The following is a 27,230-nucleotide window of genomic DNA, read 5'->3' as shown; positions in this document are numbered from 1 at the left end:
CCTAACTGAAAGATACTGAACCAGGCACTTACCCAGTTTTAGACTTACACCCACCCCTAACCCCCACCACCCAAGGCTTAGAAGTTTAGTCATTTGCCCTAACATCAAGAGGAGCCATGATTCGAACTAAGGTCTTTGTACTTCTCACAAATTGTATGCCATCTTCAAAGATCTAGTTGAAAGCACTCTTTTTGTAGGAGAAACAATGAAGGTCCAAAAGGTGCAATGGTTTTTCAAGGTCAGTAAACCCAGGTCTGATTCCCAGTAAGCGCTTTTCCCCGGAATCCAACCTCATTCTTTGAGTGGGGAGAGAGAGGATACCAACTCCAATCAAACCTTGAAAAGCAAAGGAAAATTTAAACTCATTAAATAATTTAAAACTATGTAGCACTGATGTCAGATCTGTAAGTTTATTTGCTCAATGTACGACAGCTACATAATGACTCACATTCATGATATTCCATCACTGAGGAAAACTGCTAAGAATGGTCCGTGTGTGAAATAATTCCTTAGAGAAACACGGAGTTGGAAAAATAATCACTGATTAGACCTTAAAAATAGTTCACTGTATAACATGACCAAAAGCACAAAAGCTCATTCAGAGAACATATTCATTGTTCTCCTACACTGTAATAGTTATAATTTCACCATGACAAACACCAGACATTAAGATTAAGCTAACACTGGTGTTTCTTTTGCCCCGCCCCCCCCAAAAAAACAAAATATATAACTGCATGTCACTATAGCAACATCCAAAACAGATCAATTTGTTACAATCACTATTTGGTAGAGCAAACTTTACCCCCAAAAGGAAAACTTAAATTAAAAAAACTTTAAAAAATTTGAAGACTTAATTTTTTGTCATAGGAATACATAACACCTACAGTATAAGTTAATAAATTTCAAGCTACTTTATAGAAATACAACACTAGCATGCACAATATTGTATCAATAGAGTAATGGAGGAATAATCATTTCACTGGAGAGACAATATCATAGGCAAGTGCATTTCTTTAAAAATAAAGAAAAGAAAAGAAACCATTCAAGCTGCTTAAATATCAAGTCTCCCATTTCCTCTTCATTTTTAGCCCTCAGGTATGATTTTTATCTTGCATTATTCTAAAAAGCAGCCAGAGCCAAAGCTGAAAATTTAAAAAAATATATAGGTTTTGTAATTCCAGTAAATCATTTCCAAATGCTACAAGGACACAACACTGCTCACTGGACATGAAGATAAATTAAGGAAAGCCCCACCTACCCTCCCCCCTCAAATCTTTTTCCCTTCCATGGCATTGACTTTAGAGCCCTGTAAGGGCAAAAGAGCTTTTACAGAGCTTCTGGTAGGATTCAGTTAATTGGGACTTTCACTCTAGCATAGGAAGGGAACCTTCTAAGGAAAGTCATGCTGGATAAACTGTGCAATGTTACAGAGTATCATCACCATTCAATCGTCACTGTCACCTGGATTCTGTTAAAGGTATTCATTTCGTAATTGTAAGCTCAATTTTGGTATTAGCAAAAGCAAGTGTCAGTTTTCCTCAATCATTACTGATACCTCTCCTTGCCTAAATAAAACAAAGAAACAAGTCTGGTGTCATGACCTATCTTGGGAATTCAGTTACTGATTTTATAAAAAAGGCTGAACACACATGCAATAGATCATGTTTTCAGACAGGCTTATCCAAAGTGAGAATGGAGGACCTAAGGCTAAATGAAAACAAATTTGTGAGGATAGCAATGTGGTTTCCCTCAATTCTAAAACATGCACTGATTATACAAGAAATGAATCTGATGTCCATGTTTTTGTTAAAGAGAAAAAATATATAGAGAAAGTTTTGGTCAAATAGGAGTTTAGTATTTATTATCTGATAATGATTTTAGTTTGTTTTCCTGTAACAACTGATTGGGGAAAAAGTGTTTTCAGGGAGGAAAAACTGACACACAAGGCTCCCAGAACCGGATGGAGTGTTTATGAACAGAGCTCTTCCTTTTGGATTTTCCTACCAGTAAGCTTCTAGCACCTGAATTTTCACACACTGCACCACAAACTTTCTCAAAATGGCCACCCAGCTTCTACAACCCACACCTTTTCAACCCAACTGAGTGGCATCAGCATAAGGTACAGTGGGGAAGACTCAAGTGAAGAGCAAAATGGCAGCGTAATCCCTGAGGAAGGAGCTGTGGCAGCTTACAAATCAGGATGTCTCTGAAAATATCAATGCAATAAATGACATACAGACCTGAATTTTCTCTATTTTTTGTGGTGTTTAATGTTTCTATTAAAGTGATTAATAACTTTTGTGGTGGACTTAAGAGGAAAGAAAGATAAAAATCCCACAGCCACCTGCCAAGCACCTATTAACCAATACCTAAAGTAGCTTTGATGCTTCTCAGGCAAGCCTTTGGCCTAGGAGATAACCAACCTGGATATGGCTGAATAAGGATGTAAAGCCAAAATAACTAGCAAAGAAAAATACACAGTCAATGGCTTGATGTTACATATGGCTGTAATGTAGAAATACTGTAAACTGCAATTTAGTGTTAATACTGTCATCTAATCAGAGACTTCAGAAAACTAGCAAGGCCTAAAAACCATAAGGATAAATATACCTTATGTTCCAAGTCTGTCAGTTTGGGATTTAAACTATTCCATGTCTGGTAGAGTACACCCTGAAAAAAAATGCACAGCTAATACAGATGAGATAGAAAGTACCCAAAACTTAAGACAAGAGCATATGTACATAAAAATCCTTACTGGAACCACAGAACTTACTGAATGAGGGCCATTCCACTGAAGTTTTCTTTTCACTTTAAAATCCTATTATCTAGCAATAAGTTAAATTAAAGATAGACAGCTCCACTTGCATTAATCTACAGAACAGTCCATATGCCGGTGTGAGGCTGCTATTCCAATACCAGCACAGCTAGCCTGACTTTCCACTAGTGGTATTTTGGCAAAAATGTCAAAGAGGCGATCAAAGACAGGACAGGTCGTGGGTTTCTCCCTAGGAAGGTCATCCCTCCCTTTCCCTCCCCCACCCGACCCCCAAACTCATGGGAAAAAAATAAAGACTGCAGTAGTAGCATCAGCGTGCGCTGCCAGTCCACCTGAGGGGCCTTAATTGTTGCCTTCTCCACCATCGTCGTCTTGCTGATCGCTTGTCCAGAGCGTTAGGTTGTCACGAAGGAGCTGCATGATGAGAGTGGAGTCCTTGTAGGAGTCCTCATTGAGAGTGTCGAGCTCAGCAATGGCATCGTCGAAGGCGGTCTTGGCCAAGTGGCATGCTTGCTCTGGGGCATTCTGGATCTCATAGTAGAAAACGGAGTAGTTAAGAGCCAGGCCTAATCTAATGGGGTGAGTAGGCTGCATGTGCTCCTTGCTGATCTCATGGGCTTCGCTATAGGCCTTCTCAGATGATTCCACAACAGTCGCCCTTTTCTCTCCAGTGGCTACTTCAGCCAAGTAACGGTAATAGTCCCCTTTCATCTTCAGGTAAAACACTTTGCTCTCATATTGGGTCTCACTGCAATTCTTGATCAGGTAGTTATCTAGCAGGCTCAGCACATCCTGACATACTGCTTCCAACTCCTTCTCTATTTTTTCACGATAAGCACGGACCATCTCTATCTTCTTCTCATTACCATCTGCAGAAGTCTTCTGCTCAATGCTACTAATGACCCTCCAGGAAGAACGGCGTGCCCCAACTACATTCTTGTAGGCCACAGAAAGAAGATTTCTTTCTTCATTGGATAGTGGCTCATTCAGCTCTGTCACCTATTAAGAGGAAAAGAATAAAGAGTTGTTATGGTACAGATGTCAGTTGGGTTAATCATAACCATATACAGCTAAAACATAAACATCCATTAGATGATTAAAATGATTAATAGAGAAGTTATCAGGCTGTATGAGTATATGGAAGGGAGATGGAGGTGGAAAGAGCAATAGTAAAAAAAAAAAAATTGCAACTGGGTCAATGGTGCCTGAATCTCTGCTTCACACCTATAAAAGGACACATACTTATCACATAGCTGTTCCATGAAGAACTGTCAAGTCTAGCTATTAGATGACAAATCAAATTTTTATCTAAATTGCAAAAGGTCAACAGTTCTTTCATGTAACATTACATACACAGCAATCATAAGGGAATTCTAGTATTGGTGGCTTATATACCACTAGTGGCCTGGTGCATGTAATTCGTGCACGGCGGGGGGGAGGGGGGTTCCCCTCAGCCCAGCCTGCACCCTCTCCAATCGGGGACCCCTTGGGGGATGTCTGACCACCTGCGGTCGGACAGCCCTCTTGCAATCTGGGACCACTGGCTCCTAACCGCTCACCTGCCGGCCTAATCTCGCCCCCAACTGCCTCTGCCTGCCTGATCACCCCTAACTGACCTCCCCTGCGGCCTGATCTTGCCCCCAACTGCCCTCCCCTGCCTGCCTGATCGCCCCTACCTGCCCTCCCCTGCCGGCCTGTCTTGCTTCCAACTGCCCTCCCCTGCCGGCCTGTCTTGCTTCCAACTGCCCTCCCCTGCCGGCCTGATCTCGCCCCCAACTGCCCTCCCCTAACGGCCTCTGCCTTGGACCCACCACCATGGCTTTGTCCGGAAGATGGCTGGTCGACCTGGTCTAATTAGCATATTACCCTTTTAGTACAGATTATATAGGATAGGACTGCTTAAATGGGGGGGGGGGCTTTTTCGTCAGGAGGAGATGCTCTTGGCAGACAAAAATACATAATCCCTATATCTGGACTGATAGCCAGCTATATGCACTATACTGCCAAACTGGTCATTAAAAAATTGAACCGCTTTCTTACACTTTACACCAAACAGCTGTTGCCCTTAAAACCCCTCCTCAGCCCCCCCCTTAGGTTCTGCCTTCGCAGTTCACCCAGATTAGGTTCTGATTGGTCAGTTTCTGTGCCAGTCAGTGTCAAAAGCTCTGCCTCCTATGCAGCTATTGGCTCCTCACCCTTCACTCAGATTTGGTTCTGATTGGTCGGTTTCTATGCCAGTCAGCATCTCCGGCCTATCAACGGGCCTGATCAGAGAGGCGGGGCTGATCAGCAGCCCCAGCGGAGACCCAAGAGAAAGAGAGGTGCGGCTGCTAGCCAGGCCCTGAGTGAAAGAGGAGAGGCAAGTACTAATCTACAGCTGCCAGGGAGACTACGGATCAGACCCTGCTTTTCTCTCCAGGCCTCTCTTCGGGCCTGATCCGCAGCCCCCTCGGCAGTCAGTGCTTGGTCAGGGCGCCTGCAGTAACTTCCAGTCGGTCGAGCCTTTGGTGATTCTGGATGTTATGGACCCTGGGTTTTTATAAAGTAGGATTCTGTTCTCTTAAGAACAGAATAACAGCTTCTTTCTAATATTGCCCTGTCTGCTAAACTTCTGGGTGGGAATATTTTGAGTATTGGTTGAGAATATAGAGCCAACTTCAAGCAGACTTTTGAGAAAGAAGGAGGCTTTTCTGCTCTTGTGTTAAGCTCATGAATTATAAACCTCAGAAAGTTAGTCAAAATTGGGGACATGGGACTGAGATTTTAGAAACTTGGGGAACACATATTTGTTATAGTGTTTGACTGAATACAATTAGCAATACAAAAGAGTGGAGAGGTGAACAAAGTACTTTTGAACTGAGGTGGCCAATAGGAATTAATGCTTCTTTCAATTTGTGCTTTTCTAAAAGGTCTTCACCATCCCAAAGACTAATTGCCTTGAGAAAACTAAAGCAATAGCATGCTGAGAACTCTGGTCAGGATGGCAGAGTAAATGAATGCGGTGCTCACCTCCTCCCATGACCACATCAAAATTACAACCTATATTGTGGCAAAATTACAACCTATATTAAGAATCCAGAGGGAGCCCTAGCCAGTTAGGCTCAGTGCATAGAGAGTCGGCCCATGGACTAAATGATCCTGGGTTTAATTCTGGTCAAAGGCACATACTTCGGTTGCAGGCTCAATCTCTTCAGGGCACACGCGGGAGGCAACCAATAGATGTGTCTCTCTCACATCGATGTTTCTCTATCTGTTCTTCCACTCTCTCTCTAAAAATATATATAAATAAGTAAATAAAATTAAAAAAAATAATCCAGAGGGATAGCTTTTTAAAAAATATATATTTTATTGATTTTTTACAGAGAGGAAGGGAGAGGGATAGAGAGTTAGAAACATTGATGAGAGAGAAACATCAATCAGCTGCCTCCTGCACACCACCTACTGGGGATGTGCCTGCAACCAAGGTACATGCCCTTGACCAGAATCGAACCTGGGACCCTTCAGTCCACAGGCTGACGCTCTATCCACTGAGTCAAACCATTTAGGGCCAGAGGGATATCTTGACTGCAGAGGTCTCCCTGAAAAGCAAGGGGTCCCAGCCCCATAATCTATGGCTGTAAAAATCAGTGGGGATTTAGTTGAGGTGAGATGAAGGGCTACTGGAGTCCCAGATGTTCCTCTTAAAAGGTCTGGCATGGACTTACTCGCTAACACACTCTCTTGCTCTGAGCTCCAGTACTGGGGCAGCAGCTCAAAAGCGCCAGGACATATGGAAAACAACTGAATTGTCTGGGATGGAGGAGCAGCTCTGGCCTGGACAAAATGCTGGCAGGTGCCACTGTTCTTTTGCTGAGCCCTCCCAGGTGGGCACCTAATCTGTCTCCATCCAACTAGCTAATATCACTTGCTGGCCTCACCCTGATGATTATTTGAGACCTCATACACTAGCCTGAGCCTCTTTCACAGACTGTTCCTACTGGACCTGGCTCAAGCTTTGGACTGTCCTAAAATCCCTCAAAGGTCACCCAGTTGGAGTGGCTCAGTTGGTTGAACATCATTCTGTGCACCAAACCATGCCAGTTCGATGCCCAGTCAGGGCACATGCCTGGGTTGCAGGTTCAATCCCTGGTTGGGACACGTGCGGAAGGCAACCAATCAATGTTTCTCACATCGATGTTTCTCTCTCTCTTTTTCTCTCCCCCCCCCCCCCCCTTTCTCTGTCCTTGGGTGAGGATTTAAAAAAACACATCTCTCAAAGGTCTATAAACCTCAAACAAGCAGTAGTTGGCCTCAGCATGCCCTGTATCTCCTGCTGAGTGGCACTTGGCTCTAGTGGCAGCTGGCCTTGGTTCATAGCATAGCCTCTCTTCCAGGTACCTCCAAGCTACCAACCACAGATTATTCTGTAGCGCCTACCAGGTGGCTCTAGGCCAGGCATAGGCAGTAGCTGAATTTGGCCTATACCAGAGCCACTCCCAGAACCAACATGCCTGGCTGGCTTCAGACCATACCAGAGAACCACCCAATTAGCTCCATAAATGACACACCCGAAGGGTGAACTTAGCAGGCACCAGAGCCCTGCCAAGGTGAAATCCACTCTGTAGGGTCAGTTTTTATAAAACAGCTTGTTTGCTGTAGTCATGGCCAGTCCTCACAGCCAGTTAGCCTGAGGGTCAATCCCACCAACCTGCCAATTGCAATCAAGGCTCAACTACAATAGGAGGATACACACAACCTACATAAGGGACACCCCTGGAGCACCCAGCTCAGGTTAACAGGGAGATTGGGTCTCACAGAGGACACTTACTACATAAGGCCACCCCACCAAGACTAGGAGATGTAGCAGATCTACCTAATACTTTGAAAGAACAAAACAAAACACCAGAAAAATAACTAAACGAAATGGAGGCAAGCAATCTACCAGATAGAGTTCAAAACATTGGTTATAAGGATGCTCGAGGAACTTAGGAGAATAGATAAACTCCATGAAAACTTACACAAGAGATAGAAACCATTTTTAAAAACCAGTCAGAAATTAAAAAAAAAAAAATGAGGCTAGTTTAAGGGGCCTATGGAACAATATCAAGAGTAACAAAATCTTCCCTAGCTGATTTGGCTCAGTGGATAGAGTATCAGCCTGTGAACTGAGGGGTCCTGGGCTCGATTCCAGTCAACGGCACATACCCAGGTTGTGGGCTCAATCCCCAGTGCGGGGAATGCAGGAGGCAGCCGGTCAATGATTCTCTCTCATCACTGATGTTTCTATCTCTCTCTCCTTCCCCTTCCTCTCTGAAATCAATAAAAATATATTAAAAGAAAAAGTAACAAAATCCACATTAATCAGGTACCAGAAGGAGAAGAGAAAGCAAGGGATTATAAACCTATTTGCAGAAATAATGACAGAAATAATAATAAATCTTCCCTAACCTGGTAAAGGAAATAGACAAATAAGACCAGAAAGTACAGAGAGTCCTAAACAAAATGAACCCAAAGAAGCCCACACCAAGACACATCATAATTAAAATACCAAAGGTCAAAGACAACAAGAAAGTCTTACAAGTACCAGAAGAAAAGCAGATAGTTATGTGCAAAGGAGCTCCCATAAGATTGTCAGCTGATTTCTCAACAGAAACTTTGTAGACCAGACAGGATTGGCCAGAAATATTCAAAGTAATGGCGACCAACGACCTACAACCAAGATTACTCTACCGAGCAAGGCTATCATTTAGAATCAAAGGAGAGATAAAGAGCTTCTCAGACAAGAAAAAGCTGAAGGAGTGCATCACCACCAAAACAATCTTAACAAGAAATGTTTAAGACTTAAGAAAAAGAGAACAAAATTATAAATAATAAAGTGGAAATAACTACAGTACATAGTTGTCAGATGGAAGGGGGATTAAAGGGCTGGCTGAAAAAGATGATGGGATTAAGATGCACCAATTGGCAGTTACAATAATATTATAATAACTATGTATGGTGTCAGGTGGGTACTAGATTTATTAACTTTGGATAATTTCATGTTACATAAATGTCTAACCATTATGTTGTATACTTGAAATTAATATAATAAAGAAATTAAATCAAATCACTAACACTATATTTAATTTATATAATTTGATTTCTGTGACATCAGAGCCATCCATATAGAGTATCAAGTGTCTGACAACCATATGAAACAGAAAATTTTACAGGGGCAGAAGTCTTACTTTTTATTCCTATTCTGAGGTTACATTTTTTAAAAAATATATTTTTATTGATTTCAGAAAGAAAGGGAGAGGAGAGAGATGGAAACATCAATGATGAGAGAGAATCACTGATTGGCTGCCCCCTGCATGCCCCACACTGGGGATTGAGCCCACAACCTGGGTATGTGCCCTTGACCGGAATCAAACCCAGGACCTTTCAGTCCACAGGCTGACACTCTATCCACTGAGCCAAACCGGCTAGGGCATGAGGTTACATTTTTGTCTAGTTAACTATCATTTCTAAACTGGTGTATACTAAGTCAATCACAACATCAAGAAACTCAGATCATTCACTATTTCCTAAGTTTTACAGCAGATTAGGCGGTTCCCTTGCCTGACCCTCTCATGTGCCTGTGCTCCAGCTGTAACATTAATTGCAAAACACTTCATACTTCTGCCCCTGCCTAGACTATTTTCCAGTGTTCCTGTCTGGAAAATACTTACACAATTATTAAGAACCAAGTTTATACTAATGTCCCCTTATGAAATCTTCCCCATCTCTCCTTCCACCCCCAGTTAAAACTGGCTACTCTCTAGAGGCCTCACTGTTTCCTGTGTAGCTCAACCATAGCATTTATACAACAACATATTACTTACAGATGTGAAGGGTAGGGTGGATATAATCCAAAAAGATCTGTTAAACTATGGAGGGGAGGGGGTTCTGCTGGGATGCCAAGAGACTTGTTTTCTATGAATGAATCATTTACACTTTTATAAAGGGGGTGGGGTGGGGGAGGGCTAAGCTTATTGAAACTTGTTGTGTAATTTAAATAGCATCTCTCAGGCCCAGCTGGTGTGGCTCAGTGGTTGAGTGCTGACCCATGAACCAGGAAGTCACGGTTCGATTCCCTGTCAGGGCACATGCCCAAGTTGCAGGCTTGATGATCCCCAGTAGGAGGCATGCAGGAGGCAGCCAATCAGTGATTCTCTCTCATCACTGATGTTGTGTCTATCCTTCTCTTCCTCTCTCTTCCTCTCCCTGAAATCAATAAAAACATATTTTAAAAATTTTTAAATAGTATCTCTCAAAAATAATTAAATCAAAATGTAAACCAAATCATTTTTATTAGTTTATTGTAACTCATCCTTTAAATGAATCATGCTAATTTTCACAATAACCAGCAAGTAATATACAAATATTTACTAAACTGATCAGTTTTTATGTTAACCTCTTACTATGCATTACTAATTCTCCATTATAATGCTAGAGAACACTAGTACCTCTACCAGACATGACCTAAGTGCTACAGACCACAGAGTGGGAGATTGGGTTTGGTATACTGGACTTCAAAGCAGAAGGAAACCAGGACAGAGGTGCTTTCTGCTCCATGACCCCCTACCACATCCCCTTATAGAAACACCCCTTCTCCTGAATAAGGAGGCTTGTCATCTCACATCCAATTCTTTTTTTTTAAATATATTTTATTGATTTTTTACAGAGAGGAAGGGAGAGGGATAGAGTTAGAAACATCAATGAGAGAGAAACATCAATCAGCCGCCTCCTGCACACCCCCCACTGGGTATGTGCCCGCAACCAAGGTACATGCCCTTGACTGGAATCGAACCTGGGACCCTTGAGTCCGCAGGCCGATGCTCCATCCACTGAGCCAAACCGGTCAGGGCTCACATCCAATTCTTTATATATTCTAGGCTTTGGAGACACTATTCTTAGCCTCAGGCCATTGCTATTCCTGTTGATTTCTGATATATATGTTCCAATATCCCAGAAGACTGGAGTTTTCCCAGTCTCACCATTTACTAAGTGACCTTGGGAGCAAGATATGTCATCTTACTGGCCTCAGTCTGCTTATCTGTAAAACAGAGGCCTCTGCCTGTTTCATAAGGTTATTGTAAGGGTATATCAGATGAAAGATATAAACTGCTCTTGACACAGTCAAGTGCTATAGAGATGTGAGCAATTACTTTAGAGAATAACTTGAATAATTTTCCTTCATTTTAAATCTTTTTAAAAAATATATTTTATTATTATTATTTTTTTTACAGAGAGGAAGGGAGAGGGATAGAGAGTTAGAAACATCGATCAGCTGCCTCCTACACACCTCCCATTGGGGATGTGCCTGCAACCAAGGTACATGCCCTTGACTGGAATAGAACCTGGGACCTTTCAGTCTGCAGGCTGACACTCCATTTACTGAGCCAAACTGGTTAGGGCAATTTTCCTTCATTTTAATTCTCACCTAGGAAGCCTCTAAATTTCTTAATCTCCAAACTTATCTTCCTATATCAAGTATCTCTTCTCCATTTTATCCTGTGCTCTATTCTAAGCTGAAACTTCCTTATCTACCTTACACGACTTTCTTTCCATAAACTTTAGTATCATATATCTAGAAAAATTCCCCAGACTGGCTTTCTGTAGGCCTTGGGCCAACATACCACAGGACTCTAGCCTATATTCACTGAGTGTGCAGATACAGAAGACTGTCTCTAGTGCAACCTGATAAATGTCTTCCATGCAAGGAGGACCAGAGGTCCTAAGGCCATTGAGACAGAGTCCCTGCCCTTTCCCCTAAATCATGCTACCCTTATTTCAAGAGCTAGCAACTATTTAAAGCTCAAATTACCTAACCAGTATGCTATATACCATTAGCTCTCATACTGAAAATAAAGTTTGGTTGCAGAATCCAAAGGTAGCAATTTGTGCACATGTAAAGTTTGTCTAGTTGTCTCCGACAAACTGGAACATGGAGATTATGAAATAACAATATCACCTTTAGATACAGTAACTCAACCACATTTGGAACATACTCAGATGTTCTCTGCCACTGAGAAACTAAATCGGAGGCAACAGCCTTTAACTCTAAAAAGTCTGTTCAAAGGAAAGCAAGGTTTCTCTAAAAACCTTAAGTCAGAATTTTGAAAAATCCTTAAGTTCAAAATGACTTGTATGAGAATGACTTTTACATTAAAATAAAGATCACAACTATACTACTTTTAATGATCTAGTTAATTTTTTAAAAGGACAAAAAAATTCCCCGTGTCCAAAAACGATTCAGTGTGGGAATTCATGAGATATGCATCATTTGGGAAGGGAAGTAATGTTTTTCAAAACAGTTACTGAATTGTTTATAAGAATGCAGCATTTACAAATATGTTCCCCAAATTTACTGTCATGGGTATTGGAAAATGTGGAAAGCTTGTATGTTGCACCATTGTATGTTCTGCTTAAAAACAAAATTGAGGCTCCTCTCTTCTCAACTCTTACAATAGTAGCTAAAGTTCAAAGTTCTTTTAGTGAGTTGAAGATAAAGAGCTATGAGTAGCCCGGCCCGCGTAACTCAGTAGTTGAGCGTTGACCTATGAACCAGGAGATCCCAGTTCGATTCCCCATCAGGGCACATGCTCGGATTGCAGGCTCAGTCTCTAATGTGGGGCATGCAGGGGGCAGCCTATCAATGATCCTCTCTCATCATTGATGTTTCTCTCTCCTCTCCCTTCCTCTCTGAAATCAATAAAAATATATATTTTTTAAAAAGAGCTATGAATAAAAAGGCTAGAGGAATCTGTTATTCTCACCAACAGTTTAAGAAATATAACTCCCCAAATCCCAGAAACTAAGGAATTAGGTATTAGTTAATTAGTGTCAACTGTTCTTCCCTAAGAATTGAGGAGAGAACTCTTTTCTAAGATTAACAACCCCTGAGATTATGGAAAGGTATTTAGATGGCTTTCTGACCCTAAGTCTTAAAGCACTAAGTCATTCACAAATTCAACTTACCCATCACATCAAGAACACCTTAAACCATAACGAATACAACTTTAAATGTTTAATCTTCTTAAATTAACTTACTACATTTAAAATGTATTTCTATATCTTGCAGAATCTAGTGTAGATGCTACAAAATAGCAGTTATGGTGGTAAACATAAAACACATTTAAGAAAGCTGAAAATCTCCACAAAGAGCCGAAACCGGTTTGGCTCAGTGGATAGAGCGTCGGCCTGCGGACTGAAGGGTCCCAGGTTCGATTCCGGTCAAGGGCATGTACCTGGGTTGCAGGCACATCCCCAGTGGGAGATGTGCAGGAGGCAGCTGATCGATGTTTCTCTCTCATCGATGTTTCTAACTCTCTATCTCTCTCCCTTCCTCTCTGTTAAAAATCAATAAAATATATTAAAAAAAAAATCTCCACAAAGAACTGAAGTTAACATTAAAAAAATAAGATAGGAGAAAAAAGGACTTGTAGGGCAGTGAAACTATTCTGTATGATACATGTCATTATAAACTTGTAAAAATCCATAGAATGGACACTACCGAGTGAATCCTAATGTAAACTATGGACTTTGAGGTGATAATGACATGTCATGTAGGTACACTGATTGTAAATATACCACTTGGATGCTGAAAGGGGGGAAAAGGCTGTGAGGGTATATGAGAACTCCACTTTCCACTCAATTTCACTGTGAACCTAAAACTGCTCTTTTTGGTGAGTTAAAAACAAAACAAAAAAGCTATTAGACACTAGGTATAATATTTGGCCCCTTCATGCATTTTTTTGTCCTCCTAGGTTTGGAATACTATCACCTGAAAGGGCCAAGAAGCCATGAAAAAGGTAAATGCAGTGACTACTACATATGAACACCCTACACTAAAAACAGAAGAAATGAGATGACATGACAGTGTGTATGTAATGAACATGGTGTCTATATACTGTGTGGGCAGTGAAATAACCATTGTAAGTAAATGTGACTCTGTTCTGCTTGAATACAATTAATCATGTAGTCTGGAGATGACCCGTTTCCTCATATCAGAGTAAAATACCTTAAACTTTTCTGTGCAGAAAAGAGTAAACAAGATAGGCTCAAGACTGCTATCTTTAGAAAGGTCTACTTGCAAAATTGACCTTTGGCTGGCATATGAGAACTTGGATTTTAGAAGAGTTCCCACCATTCCCGATGAGAATGGCTCACTGTCCCTAAACTGTGCAAATAATGTGATTTACTTTAAACACCTGTTTTCCTTCTCGAAGTCTCAAATTTTGCTATGTGATGGGCAGAGAGTGCCTATGTGACCAGCCCCAATACAACTGTTGGGCACTGAGTCTCAAGAGTTTCCTTGGGCCCAGCCTCTGTGGCTCAGGGGTTGAGTGGCGACCAATGAACCAGGAGGCATGGTTTGATTCCCAGTCAGGGCACATAGCCAGGTTGCAGGCTCTATCCCTGTGCACCAAAGGGTCGTGGGTTCAATTCCCAATCAAGGGTATGAACCTGGGTTGAAGGTTCGATCCATAGCCCTGCTTGGGGAATGTGTGGGAGTCAATCAATGTGTCTCTCTCATCTCTCTCTCTCTGAAAATCAATGGAAAAAATACCCTCAGGTAAGGATTAACAAAAAAAAAGTTTCCTCGTTATACATTTCAGACATATGTCCTTCCTGTGTGACTCTGAGAACCCTTGAAAGCTTGCGCCTGATTTACTCTGATCTTCACCCTAAGCATTTTTTCCCTGTGCCAATCTAGCTTTGTATCTTTCCACTGTAATAAACCATAGCCACCAGTGAGACTATGCTGAGTCTGATGGCAAGGAAAATATACTTAAAAGCTACTCCTTAGCAGGTAATTCATCAAGCATTCATTGAACATCCTGCATGTGTGTCACACTGCACCACATTGTGCTGATGCAAACTCCCCGAGGAGGAAACACAAGCTTATTCACGTTAGAATATCAGTCACAGAGGTATTCTTAAGGTAGCAAAACTATTCCTGAAAAGCTTAGGGAATATTTTAATTAGAAAGTAACAACTTTAGTTGTGTTTTTAAAAACCAACAGCAGTCACCCTGGATAAAAATTTCAGAAGGGAAAAACATTCCAGCAAGAGGGACATTCTAGAAGAGTCATGAAACTTCCATGACATATTCAAGGCCACACCCAAGGACTGAGATGAGAGGAAAGCTAGCTGAGCACCTGAGTTTTTCTGACACCACCAAGTCCTATGATCTTTTCACAACTACCATACAGTGGGACATTATACATGATGCAGAGAAATGAAGTATTTTCCCCCAAGATTAACAGTTAGTGACCCACCCAGCCTTTCAACCAACCCCTCTTGAGAGTAAAAGCTGAGGGTAAGAAGCACTTGGATGTCAACTTAAGGAAGCACTCTTCTTAAAAATCAAGGAAAAATTAAATTATCTGCCATCTGGATTAAATGCTTCAAGCAAGAAACTATACTTTTCAGTTGCCAAATCTGAATGTAGAAATCTTGCTGGTAATTTGAGCATTTGTGGCAAATAGGAGTAATTTTAGTTTGATAAAAAGCCATGTTCCAAGATGGTAAATCCCAAATGGGCTGCAAGAGTTAGGAAAGTATGTAGGTACAGTATTGGCCAATGTGCTGACAAATAATGAACCTGGTTATATGAAGGCATATTATACTAATTCACCTTTATTTTGTATATACTTTAAAGTTTCTACATTAGTTGTTTTTTCCTTAAAATTTTTATTGATGGGGGGGGGGCGGGGAGGACAGGACATAGATCAGTTGCCTCTGGCACACCAGGGATTGAACCTGAAACCTGGGCATGTGCCCAGACTGATGTACTAGATCAGTGGTTCTCAACCTTGACTGCACATTAGAATCACCTGGGAATCTTTTTTAAATCCTGATTTCTGGGCCTCATCCTCGATGAGGAGTCTAAAAAGATTCCCAGGTGATTCTAATGTGCAGCCAAGGTTGAGAACCACTGTACTAGATGCTCCAAGCAACTGAGCCACACTACCCAGGGCTCCATATTAGTTTTTTAAGGCAATCATTCTAATCACCAGAAAGCAGAAAAAGGGAGACTTGCCACAAATAAGCTAGCAGTCAAGCTTTCCCCCATTTGAACCTTTTATTTCTATTGATAGAGTGGTAGGGCATCCTTGAATTTTGAACCATGTGTGTATAATACCTACTCCAACAATTACATTTTTTCAAAACTTTTAAGAGATCATACCTAGTACTAGTGATGGTTTCAAGATCCTTAAAAATCCTTAGCTATTCTTTCAGCAATTCTTTTGGGTCTCTGTCCTAATACCTAAACTGTTTGGGAGCTTTAGTCACAAAGATATTCATGGAAGTTTTTTTTTTTAGTACATATTTTTATTTTTTTAAATCCTCACCTGAGGGTATTTTTTCCATTGATTTTTAGAGACAGTGGAAGGGAGAGGGAGAGACAGAGAGAAACACCGATGTAAGAGAGACACATAGATTGGTTGCCTCACGCATGCCCCCAACCAGGGCCAGAAGCCTGTAACCAAGATAGGTGTTCTTGTCTGGAATCGAACCCAGGACCCTTCATTCCACTTATATCTGGAATCTAAAAAACAAAATAACCCTAGCTAGTTTGGCTCAGTGGATAGAGTGTCGGCTTGGGGACTGAAGGCCATGGAAGTTTTATTTATAAATTTGGACAGTCCAAATGCTAAACGAAAAAAATAATTAAATTATGACACACCTATAGAATTATTCAGCCAATGAAAATACTAATGACAGAAGAAAATATCCTTGAAATCTTAAGGGAAAAAGACAATGTACAAAAGCAAGCCTAAACCTGTAGAAAAAGACATGATGGCAGTATCTGTCCATGGGGAATTATGGTGACAATACTTGTCTTTCCCCCCCCCCCCCAAAATTCTAGCACCCTTAAAATGCCAGACATTTTAATCGTCAGTAGTCAGTCCCATTGATGACAGCCTTCCAAAAACCAGGCTCTTAGAAAAATCACAGCATCCCAAAATTTAAGATATTCTAGAATAGTCCTTCCCTGCTCACTTGCTTTGCTTGCCTCAGAATGCTCTTTACTATTGTTCCTCTCCTATCCTGTTAGTTCTCCTTGCCCTTCTGGATTGTCATTTTCAGCCTAGAAGAAAAAAATTCTAGTGTCTAAACCTGAGAGTTTTTATTTCTACTATACAAATGTAGTTAGAAAAGACCAGATGTAGTTCATATGTGAAAACTGAAGTATGATTTGTAAATAACAACCATCCCCACAGTGTACCCATACTGGGCAGGCCTAATGTACAAGTGTACTGCAGAGAGTATGGGATTGTTTGCCTAGCTACTATTCATGCTGGACCTCCACTACAAAGACATACTCATTCACTATTTCATGTTAAACTGCTACAGAAGGAGCATTATACTGAAATGAATGGTACTGAAGTGAAACAATTCAGTTTTTTAAAAAAATGTAAGCTTATCTCTGCATCTTTAAAGCACTGGCACCATAGGCAACTGTTTCCTAGATGGAGGCTATTTAAATATGATGCCATAATTCCTTTCAGAAAGCTAAAGAAATTTCAATGATCTTCCAAAGCAAACCTGGTGGAGAGGGCAATGGGGGCATAAAAGCCTTCCTCTCCTTACCTCTTAGCCTTCTCTCACTTCTCTATACCACTGCAGCTGCTCTTCACTCAGCTGTGGGGGAGGGTAGATAAGGGATTCCTCTTGAGCTACTACTGTCATTACATATTCAGCTGCCCATTGCTGTCACTGTCATATTCCCAGCTCTGACATCCTGTTATAGTAACAGAATTATTAAGGACACTACACCTAGGCTCTACTCACTAAGTCTGGCTTTGGATCTCTCCAAAAAATATGATGCAATTCCAAAGAAAATAAGACCGGAGTTTATTTGGAAATGTTTTAAATGTCATGTTAAAAATCAATGTATGTCATGATGTAAAATACAGCATAGAAAATATAGTCAATATTGTAATAACTATATATGGTGCCAGGTGGGTACTAGAAATGTTGGGGGAACACTGTCAAGTATATGACTATCTAACCACTATGCTGTGTACCTAAAACTAATATAAAATATTAAATGTAAGCTGTGATTGAAAAATAAAAAAATTTTAATATCTATGTAATGGGGGAGGGTGGGGGGGGAACCAACCAATGAATTCATATGAGTATATGCATAACCCATAGACACAGATAATAGGGTGGTGAAGGCTTGGGGGGAAGGGGATAGGAGAGGGCAATGGGAAAAAAAGGGACATATGTAATACTTTCAATAAAGATTTATTAAAAAATAAAATCTATGTAAGAACACTCATTTCTATTTACCTGTTCACAACCCAACTAAAGCTTTGTGGCACATTAAGAGTATTCAACTCAAGGTAAAGAAAAATCTACTGCTTTGGGACACATCCTTACAAGTGAAATGCTGATGAAAATTTAGTTTAGACTTAAGCAGTTCATTTATTTTTTGAAAAAAGATATATTTATTGATTTTAGAGAGAGGGAGGGGGAGAAAGAGATAGAAACATGGATCAGCTGCCTAATATATGCCCCCTACCGGAGATCAAGCCCAAAACCCGGGCGTGTGCCCTGACTGGAATAGAACTGGCAACCTCTTGGTGCATGGGATGATGTTCAACCAACTGAGCCACACCTGCTGGGCAGTTCTTTCAAAAGGAAGGAAGAAAAACTCATGCAAACTCTTTAAGATTTACAATTTTTATTGTTTCTGCAAAATCATGGGACCAGACCAATTATTTAACCATTTATCTTAAAAATTAAAGTTTTCTTTTGGGAATTTTTGTTGATTACTTTTCATGTAACTTTACTTAACTACTCAAATTCATAAATTCGTAACATTTAAATAAAAAAGAGTTTAAAAAACAAGACAAAAGATAGTGGTTTATATAGTGGTAATTCCCACCCACCCTTGACTATTAAACGTATAAAGTAGTCTTTGCTTTTCTTTCACATCCCTTCAAATGTGGTAGAAATACAGAAAAATGCCCTGCCAAATAAAAGGGTTAGGGCTAGTGACATGGAGATGAGAAGAAGCTTCTGGCAGGTTTAGAATCATCTAGCCACTGCATTTAACATCTTATTTATGGGAATCCCATCAGGTAAGAATCCCACGTTTGAATAGCTCACCACCCTCAGTAATGCATAGGTTCATTAGGGGGCTGCTACCACACAACAGGGAAATCATCTATAACAAAGTCAGCCTTGGGGTGGAAAATGAGATAACACCACCAGCAAAATTTCTATGATCTCCAAAGTTAATAGTTTACTCTGATTTCAGGTAAAATTTTCTTATTTATTTGGGTAAGTTTTTGAGCTCTGTAACTTTTTTTAAATTTATGCTGAAAAGGTTCAGAAGTTAGAAAACAAAGACAAAGGGATACTGATTACCACCGGCTTTGCTGTCGTACTTCATTACTGACACATTCCTGAACCAGTCATGTTTCGAAATGCAGCCAGCGACAGCCAGACCATCATCACTTTTAAAGATAACATTTTTTTCAACTAGAGATGATGGTTATACAACATTGTGAATATACTAAATGCTACTGAATTGTACACTTGAAAATGGTTAATTTGTGCCCTGGCAAGACAGTTCAGTTAGTCAGAGCCCCCCACTCACCCCTGGTTTCCCCTCTCTCTAAAAAAGCAATGAATAAGAAAATTTGAAAAGAAAATGATTAGTTTGTTATGTGACTTTTACCTCAATAAAAGCAAGGTCGATGGGGGAAAAAGGAGACATTTGTAATACTTTAAACAATAAAGATTTAAAAAAAAAAAAAAGCAAGGTCATTTTCTCCACTTTTTAAAAAAAATAATTTAGAGTTTGGTGTAATAAATAAATAAGTATTAAGGGATAAAATCCTCCCCAGGGTCAGCAGTTAATCCAAAAGATTAATGAAGATGTACATTTAGCAACATCATTATCTCAATATAATTTTTAAATAATTACAAAAAGCAGTTAACATTCATTTCAGTTATTGGGAAGGATAACACATAAAAAGCAAACTGTTATCTGTATTCTTTCCACTCCCAAGAAGAGAACAATTGAAACCACATGACTTAGAATAATGGCTGGCAGAACTCCACCTCTGAAGAGTCCACAGAGGTGTCATTACTCCATTAGAGATAATGGCTATTGATCTAGCCTCCTGGAAGAGCTAATAGGAAAAACAGTATTTCAGATAGCAAGAATTTTAAAGTCTATCAATTCTACTAGGAAGACTTAAAAATATAACTAAGGTAGCCTCTTGTCACCAATGTCCCACCCACACACAGGAGTTAAACTGCTTAACCCAGTGACTTAAAATTAGTAGTCCAGAACCTTTTTCTCTACACCCACCCCAGGCAAATACTAGTAGCCTACTTAGAACATTAACTTCCCAGGCCATTAAAATCCAAAGGACAAGACAGAATTGTCTTATCAGTAGGAAACATTTAGGTGTTCATTGTCTTCTTAAATGCAAGACTGCACATTTGTCTTAGAAGACTAAATTTCTCTTTTTCCTCCTTTCCAAAATACTGCATATTATTTCTAGCCTGGTTATCCACATACAACTACCACTCTGCACAGATCCCAACAGTGCTATTACTAGAATAATTTCATTAAATGCAAATAAATCCCTCTAACATGTAGGACTGAGTATTTTCTTTTTATCTTCCAGTACTTTCCAAATTCTCCATGAGATGACTTTTATTAAAAAAAAAACAACAACACCCAAAACCACAAAGTTTTATAAATAGTTTCCATTGAGCACCTACTGCCTTTATTTAATCCTTACAACTTTTTCAAGTAGGTATTGACCCATTTTTCAGATGAGGAAAATGAGGTTCAAGGTAAACCTACTTCATCAAAGTCACAGTAAACAGGTTTGAAAAGAGGTCTGCTTTATTTGACAGTGTTTTTTCCTCCAACTCCATCAAGGAGCAGAAGCATAAATATTGCAAAAGAAAACTTTTCCAATCCCAACCGAGTGTTTTGTAACGTAATATTCCCTAACATTTACTGAAAATGACCGAGTAGGAAGTCATATTTTGTTAAGGTTTTTAAACCTGCCAAGTTAATAACAGGCAATAAACCCAAGTATACAGCCCATTCCTGCACTATGATCATAAAATATAGTTTAAAATTTCTATCTTTATTCCATCACTGTCCCATTTTAATGGTGAGGTGAATGTTTAAAAATACAAATGTCTTATACACTATGAGAAAACTAGAAATAGGAAAATGAATAGGCCTATCTAGAGGTCACTGACCTGCATGTGTAAGGGTAAATAAAATTATTTTTTGTACTAATCCTCATCTGCAGGAAGATGAAGTGTTCAATTCCACCTGGCTTATCTGCTAATTTCTGCATTACCTTGGACAAATGCCATTTGCATACTCCCTACCAGCCCTTAGGTGCATTGCAGCCTCTGTGTCATTGTGTGACATCACTGGGTTGCTTTGGATATAGGTGGGAGGTCACTCGCTTTTCTGTGAAACTAGAAGTACGGAAAAATTAGAAGAGTCTAAATAACATGAACTTAATATATTTCCAATATTTATAACTATTAAAAATGCAACTTTTGTCATTTGAGCTTTAAAATGTTTTAGGATAGCAACTGTGGCAATAAATTCATTGGTCCTCCCACTTTCAGAACCAATTGTCTTGCTTAAAGAAATAAAATTTTGTTCATGTAGCTGACTTAAATATAAAGGCATCAGCTTATCTTTTGTGAATTCGTAGTTATTCAGTAATCTGTAATACCTATACTGCTTCGTTAAAAAGATTTTAACATGCAAGCCACACATCTAAATCCACTTCACACGAAAGATGCATTTTTAAAATCTTTGTTACATAAGGTAGGAAGTTAAATATTAAGATAGTGGGAGACCTAAATCGTTAATTGGATTAATTTTCCACGTTTCATTTAATAATGCTCAATACCTTCCCCCTCCTCTAATATCAAATTCGTTGACAGCCCATTAGATAAGAGTGTTACTGACAAAATGGTGCAATACAGGCAGGAATCTGCAGACAACTGGAGATCAGCATTCCCTTTTCATTAGCATGAAGATGTGCTAGCTTGTGTGTTCTCTGTTTAAGCCTTAAATGTATCTAACAAAACAAAAAAAATTTTAAAAACACTTTTTCCCATTTAAAATAACTCCTCCCAGCCTCCACCCAGTCTAGGCTCTCTGCAATATGACAAATGCAGAATCTTCTGGAATGACTTGATACTGCCTCCCACCACCGCTTTGTTTGCAATAACAGGTTAGAGAGAATTTTTTTTTCAACTTAATAGGAATTTCAACAGATGTGTGCCTGTATTTAAAAAAAACAAACAGCATAAGTCACAAATTGAACCAGTCAGATAAATTCACAACCTTTATTTTAAAGACAATACCTACCGTTTTCAATACAAAACATTAGGAAAAAATGGAGATGACATGTCGAGAACAATCGTTCCCCCCTTCCTAACAGCACGAGGACTTTGCTTGGGGAAATGGAGAAGGATGCTTTTGTTAAGAAAAACGTGGGAAAGGTTTCGATTCTGCACCACTGAGCCCGGGTTTTCGGGGAAGCCTACATTTTCCTTAGGGAGGTTCTACGGGATCTGTCGGGAGGGGCGGCGGGGAAGACGGGGAGGAGGAGGGGGAAGAAGAGGGGAAGATGTTAAGAAACCCGGAGCCGAGCCGAGTGAACGCGAGAGGCGCCGCCCAGACACCAGGGAGAGAAAGAGGAACCGCATCCATGCGGTCCCCCGCCCCCACGCCAAGGCTGGGAGGAGGGGAAGTGGGGCACAAAGGATGCGCAAGACCCCCGCTCGGGCCCCCAGCAGCCCTGGAGACGCGGGGGGCAGAGACCCCACTTCAGAGATCAGCCCCGCAAACCCCGCCCTAGCCCGGGGAGGGTCTAGAAGGCCGCGCCATCGGGCCTGGGGGACACTCCGGGAGAGGCCGCGTCACAATCCGGGTCCCCATTCGCTATCGGGACCCTCCCCTGTCCGCTCAGCGAGCGAGAAGGCCCTGCAGTCGCCACAGGCGACTAATCCACGGGTCGTCCACGCGTCTGCGAAGGGGTTGGGGCGATGCGGGGGAGGGGAGGAGGAACTCACGTTCTTCATGGCCGCGGCCATGTCGTCGTAGCGCTCCGCCTGCTCGGCCAGCCGGGCTTTCTGCACCAGTTGCTCGCGATCCACCATCTTCGCGGGCTGGGTCGGGCCGGGCGAGAAAACCGGGGAGGCCTGAGGGCTCAGAAGGCAGCTGCGCGGCGGCTGGAGCCGTGTGCCGGAGGGGCCGACCACGCAGCGGGTGGCTGAGGGAACGAAGGCGGCGCGAAGGCTGCAGCTCGAGTTGCAACCGCGGGAACGGGCGTGAAGCGGCTGCGACTGCAGTGCGTGCTGCGGACGGACAACCCCCTGCGGTCCCGCCCACGCCGCGTGACGCACAGGGCCCGCCCACTCACGCACCCCGCCAGGCTCCGCCCCAGCTCTTCCGCTTCTCGGGCTTCCCCTCCCCAAATCAGCTCGCCGCCGCCTTTAGGGTGTCCCTTCCTTCCTCTCTGCCTCTCAACACCCGCGGTTCTTCACTGCACCCCGGTTCCAGCGCCCCAGCTTCTCCAGATGCCTCCCCGCTTCCCCCCTCAGGCCCCCGCCCTACCAGGCCCCCGGCGCCTGGGGGCCCCTGGGAGTTGTAGTTCATCCACCGTCGAGGTGATACTTTGGAGAGATCAAGGACAAAGGGGCGGTCAACACTACATCTCCCAGTGGTCATAGCGCGCAACCGCAGGGAGAGGATGGGCTGTAATTCCGCGGCCGCTGGGGACCCCTGGTGGGGACGAAGGCTGCTTCAGCCCGAGCTAGTGCTGATTCACGGCCCCGCCCCATATTCTCCAGGAAATTACAAAGGTGAAGGGCCAGGGCCTCAGCCCTGGGCCTGATCTCCGAGGTCAAGTAGCTGGCCAAGGTGGTTCATCGGTGAGGGGGTCGTCTACTGTAGATCCAAACTGTCAAGGTAATGCCCTCTCCTGGTGTAGGTGAATTAAGGAGCTAAACTGTTACCCTCCCTCACAAGATTCCAGTTCCCCACCTCACCTTGAGGTTTTTGGATCTGATAAGGTGAAAACATGAAAGGATAAATATTGGCCAGGCATACTGGTTAATTTATAGAAAGGATGCAGCTGTCTGCCGGCTGACCCCTGGGAAGCCCTCCTTCCTCTCCAGGATGGAGTGTTACAGATTCTGTTAGTAAGAGCCTCCTGTCTGCTTATCACTGGGTTGTGTCTGGAGTTAACCAATCCTCTCCACCCTAGGGCATACACACTGAGGTCAAGCTGACACATTCTTGCTCATGTGCTTCCCTTTTTGACATTCCATGTAGCTCATACAGCCCGTAGTTTTGACTGCACATTTTATTTACTTCATTTATTCAGCAGATATTGAGCACTTACTGTGTTCCAGCACTGTCCTAAGCAATGGGGTACAGCAGTGAACAACAAAAACAACAACAATAACAACACCCTACCCAAGAAAATAGGCAGGATATAAGTACGGGTGGGCAAAAATATATCTACAGTTGTACAGATAAATAATAAAATAATAATAATACAAGAATAAACTCATGTACTCAAACTGTAAACCTACCTTTGACCACCCCTGTATGTAGAGTATGTTAGAAAGTGATAAGGAGTAAAAATATAAAGTAAGGGATGTTAAGTGTGTATGAGAACCTAGAATGAAGGAGTGTCTCTGAGGGAATATTCCAGGCTCTATGCTAGATGCTAGGGTGAGAGGGCATGGAACCCTGCCCTCAGGAATTTGGAATGTGGTGTGTGTATGTTTAAATTGATTTCAGAAAGAGCGGAAGGGAGAGTGGGAGAAACATCCTTGCAACAGAGAAACAGTGATTGATTGCCTCCTGCACAGGATCAAATCCTAAACCAGGGCGTATACCCTGACCGGGAATTGAACTGGTGATCCTTTGGTGCATGGGAAGATGCTCAACCAACTTAGCCACACCAGCCAGGGCCTAAATTATTATTATTATTATTATTATTATTATTCCCCCCCCAAAAAAAAAATTATTTTGGGCTGGATAGGAATAGATTCTGAAAAGCTTCTCCAGGGAGGTTGGTAACATTTCCAACTCAGCTCTTAAAGGACACATAGGATTTTAAAGCACGCAGAGGGCACAGGCAAAAAAACTGAGGCAGGTTCCTCCCTTACACATATATTGATAGACAAAGAATCCAGTTTTTGTTGCCTAAAGTGATGGATAGTTGGGCTAGGGATGGAGTCGGGAGCCAAAACATGGGGAGCCCTGAATGGCAGGCAAGGGAGTGAAATCTTTATTCTGAAACACAGAAAACCTGTGAGAGATTTTAAAAAGGGCAGAAAATGAGATTTGTGTTTTGTCTTCTTCATCATTACCTCCTTGGTTCTTAGCATAGTGCCTGGTGCACAGTAAATATATAGGACATATTAAAGAAAGGAATGAATGTGACTGAGTGAGGAGAAAATCTAGAATGCTCTCTTCTCCCCCTCCTCCAACACAGAATTCAGCCCCTCTTCCCTTAATACACCACCCAGCAAAATGCAATCCTGCTGGTGAATGAACCCTCCCACTTCCTTCTGTCTCTTATAAAACTGTTCGCCAAGTCATTCCTCTTCCTGCCTGCAGGCCAGACCTGAACTATTCTGGCCTGGGCACCACAGGTTCCCTTTCAGACAACCCTGGTTGTCTATGTGTGGATTAAATGTGTCAATGCTAATTCTTGGGAACTTCCTGACACACTTCAGGCTGCTTCCCCTACCTCTCCACCTCAGTTCCTTCCCCTACTAGTCCAATGTGCCTAAAAAAAAAAAAGAAAGAAAGAAAGAAAGAAAGAAAGAAAGAAAGAAAGAAAGAAAGAAAGAAAAATTGAAGCCGAATCTGTTTGGGAAAAGTCAAGCAGATGCAAAGAAAGGATGTTCCAAAGCCACACAGTAATGACATCTGCAATCACATCAAGACTCCCCTCCAATGGTGCAGGGGAGATCTGGCCCTGCCCTCATTTCCCTTTTGATTTTGATTTTTTTTAAAGACTCTAGGCTTAAAGCTGCAGCAGCCCAGAAGCCCTTGGCTTTTTAGAGGACTGCTTCAGAGGCATGGTGACATTATACTAATATTAATGATATAATGGCTTAATGGCTTAATACAGTATTCTGGTTTCCTCCTACATGGCCTGGTACTGCGGAAAGAAACCTGAAGCAGGGATTTGGAGAACTAGCATCTGGCTTCTGTCTGGCCTCCAACTCAATGTGCAAGGCCTGTCCCCCCTCTCTGGGTCTCAATTTACCCTCCTCTGAAGTGAGAAATTAAACTAAATGAGAACTAAGTGCTCCACCCAGCTGTGACGAATCATAATTCTAGATTCAGCATGTTTCTCTTCTGAAAGAGAAAACTATTGGTGTTCTTTAGCTGTGGAAACAAGGGATCTCTACCTAAGGACCTGGGAGATGGTCGAATTCCAAGGATTGAGAGGCTCAGAATCATCCTTGTTGTTGTTGTTGTGGGGTTTTTTGTTGTTGTTGTTGTTGTTGTTGTTGTTAGTCCTCACCAGAGGATATTTTTCCCCCCATGATTTTTAGAGAGAGTGGAAGGGAGAGGGAGAGACACATCGATTGGTTGCCTCCCACATGCACCCTGACCCAAGCCCCGCCCCCCATCAAGCCTGCAACCAAATTATGAGTTACTAATGAGTTATGTGCCCTTGACCCTTGACCAGAATCAAACCCAAGACCCTTCAGTCTGAGGGCCGACGCTCTAACCACTGAGCAACTGGCTATGGCAGAATCCTCTGTTTTTTAGGCAAGAAAGTTGAGACACAGTTGCTGTGTGACCAGTCACAAGTGACTGATGGAGACTGAATTCAAAACCAGGCAGATCTTCTGGACTCCCCTTAGCCAGGACACCCTTTCCTACCCAGGCTATGAGGATCTACCCCTTGGCATGTGCTCAGGAAAGGAAGGGCTCTGCCCTCTGGTGGCCGACCTGACACAAGGGCACTGGCAGGCACTCTGTATGACTAACCGTCCACCCCATCTCCATTGTTGGAGGACATGACCTTTAGAAGCATCATCTCTGGCTAAGTAGGCAGACAAGCAGGCTAGTCAGAGACATTAGTGTCCTGCTGTTTCTGTGCAGTCATAAACCACCGCTGCCCCACCCCCTGGCTCCTGGCTTCCTCCTGTGGCTGGAAAGCTCCCTGATTGGTGTAGAGGCAGCAGCAGCCCAGCTTCAGAAGCAGCTGGGCAGTGCTCCCTGCCTTGTCCTCTGGGAACATTTCCCTGTCACGGCCCTAGCAGGCTGGTCTGCAGTAGGGGCAGAGCACAAGACAGTTTCAGAGGCAAAGGACAACAGGGAAATCTCAGTGGGCTGCCTCTCTTCCTGAGGATCCTGGGGCAGTAGAGAATGCCTGTGCTGGGA

The 27,230-nt window shown here is 42.1% G+C and overlaps 1 protein-coding gene and 1 long non-coding RNA gene across 2 annotated transcripts; both read right to left on the bottom strand.

Moving 5' to 3' along the window:
• Positions 1 to 391: 391 nt before the first annotated feature.
• YWHAG (tyrosine 3-monooxygenase/tryptophan 5-monooxygenase activation protein, gamma) lies at positions 392 to 23,221 on the bottom strand. Its single transcript, XM_005879149.2, has 2 exons — positions 22,880 to 23,221; positions 392 to 3,775 (listed from the first exon to the last, which is right to left on the bottom strand). The coding sequence occupies exons 1-2, from the start codon at positions 22,964 to 22,966 to the stop codon at positions 3,119 to 3,121; spliced, it is 744 nt and encodes a 247-aa protein (XP_005879211.1). The 5' UTR covers positions 22,967 to 23,221; the 3' UTR covers positions 392 to 3,118.
• LOC106728297 lies at positions 20,649 to 22,873 on the bottom strand. The gene is made up of 2 exons (XR_001364575.1): positions 21,768 to 22,873; positions 20,649 to 21,262 (listed from the first exon to the last, which is right to left on the bottom strand). It is a non-coding gene; the product is annotated as an uncharacterized LOC106728297 (long non-coding RNA).
• Positions 23,222 to 27,230: the final 4,009 nt, after the last annotated feature.

Source organism: Myotis brandtii, unplaced genomic scaffold, assembly GCF_000412655.1.
Source record: "Myotis brandtii unplaced genomic scaffold, ASM41265v1 scaffold583, whole genome shotgun sequence".
Taxonomy (NCBI): domain Eukaryota; kingdom Metazoa; phylum Chordata; class Mammalia; order Chiroptera; family Vespertilionidae; genus Myotis; species Myotis brandtii.
Note: the sequence above shows the minus strand (reverse complement) of the source record. Positions and strands in the feature narration are given on the sequence as shown.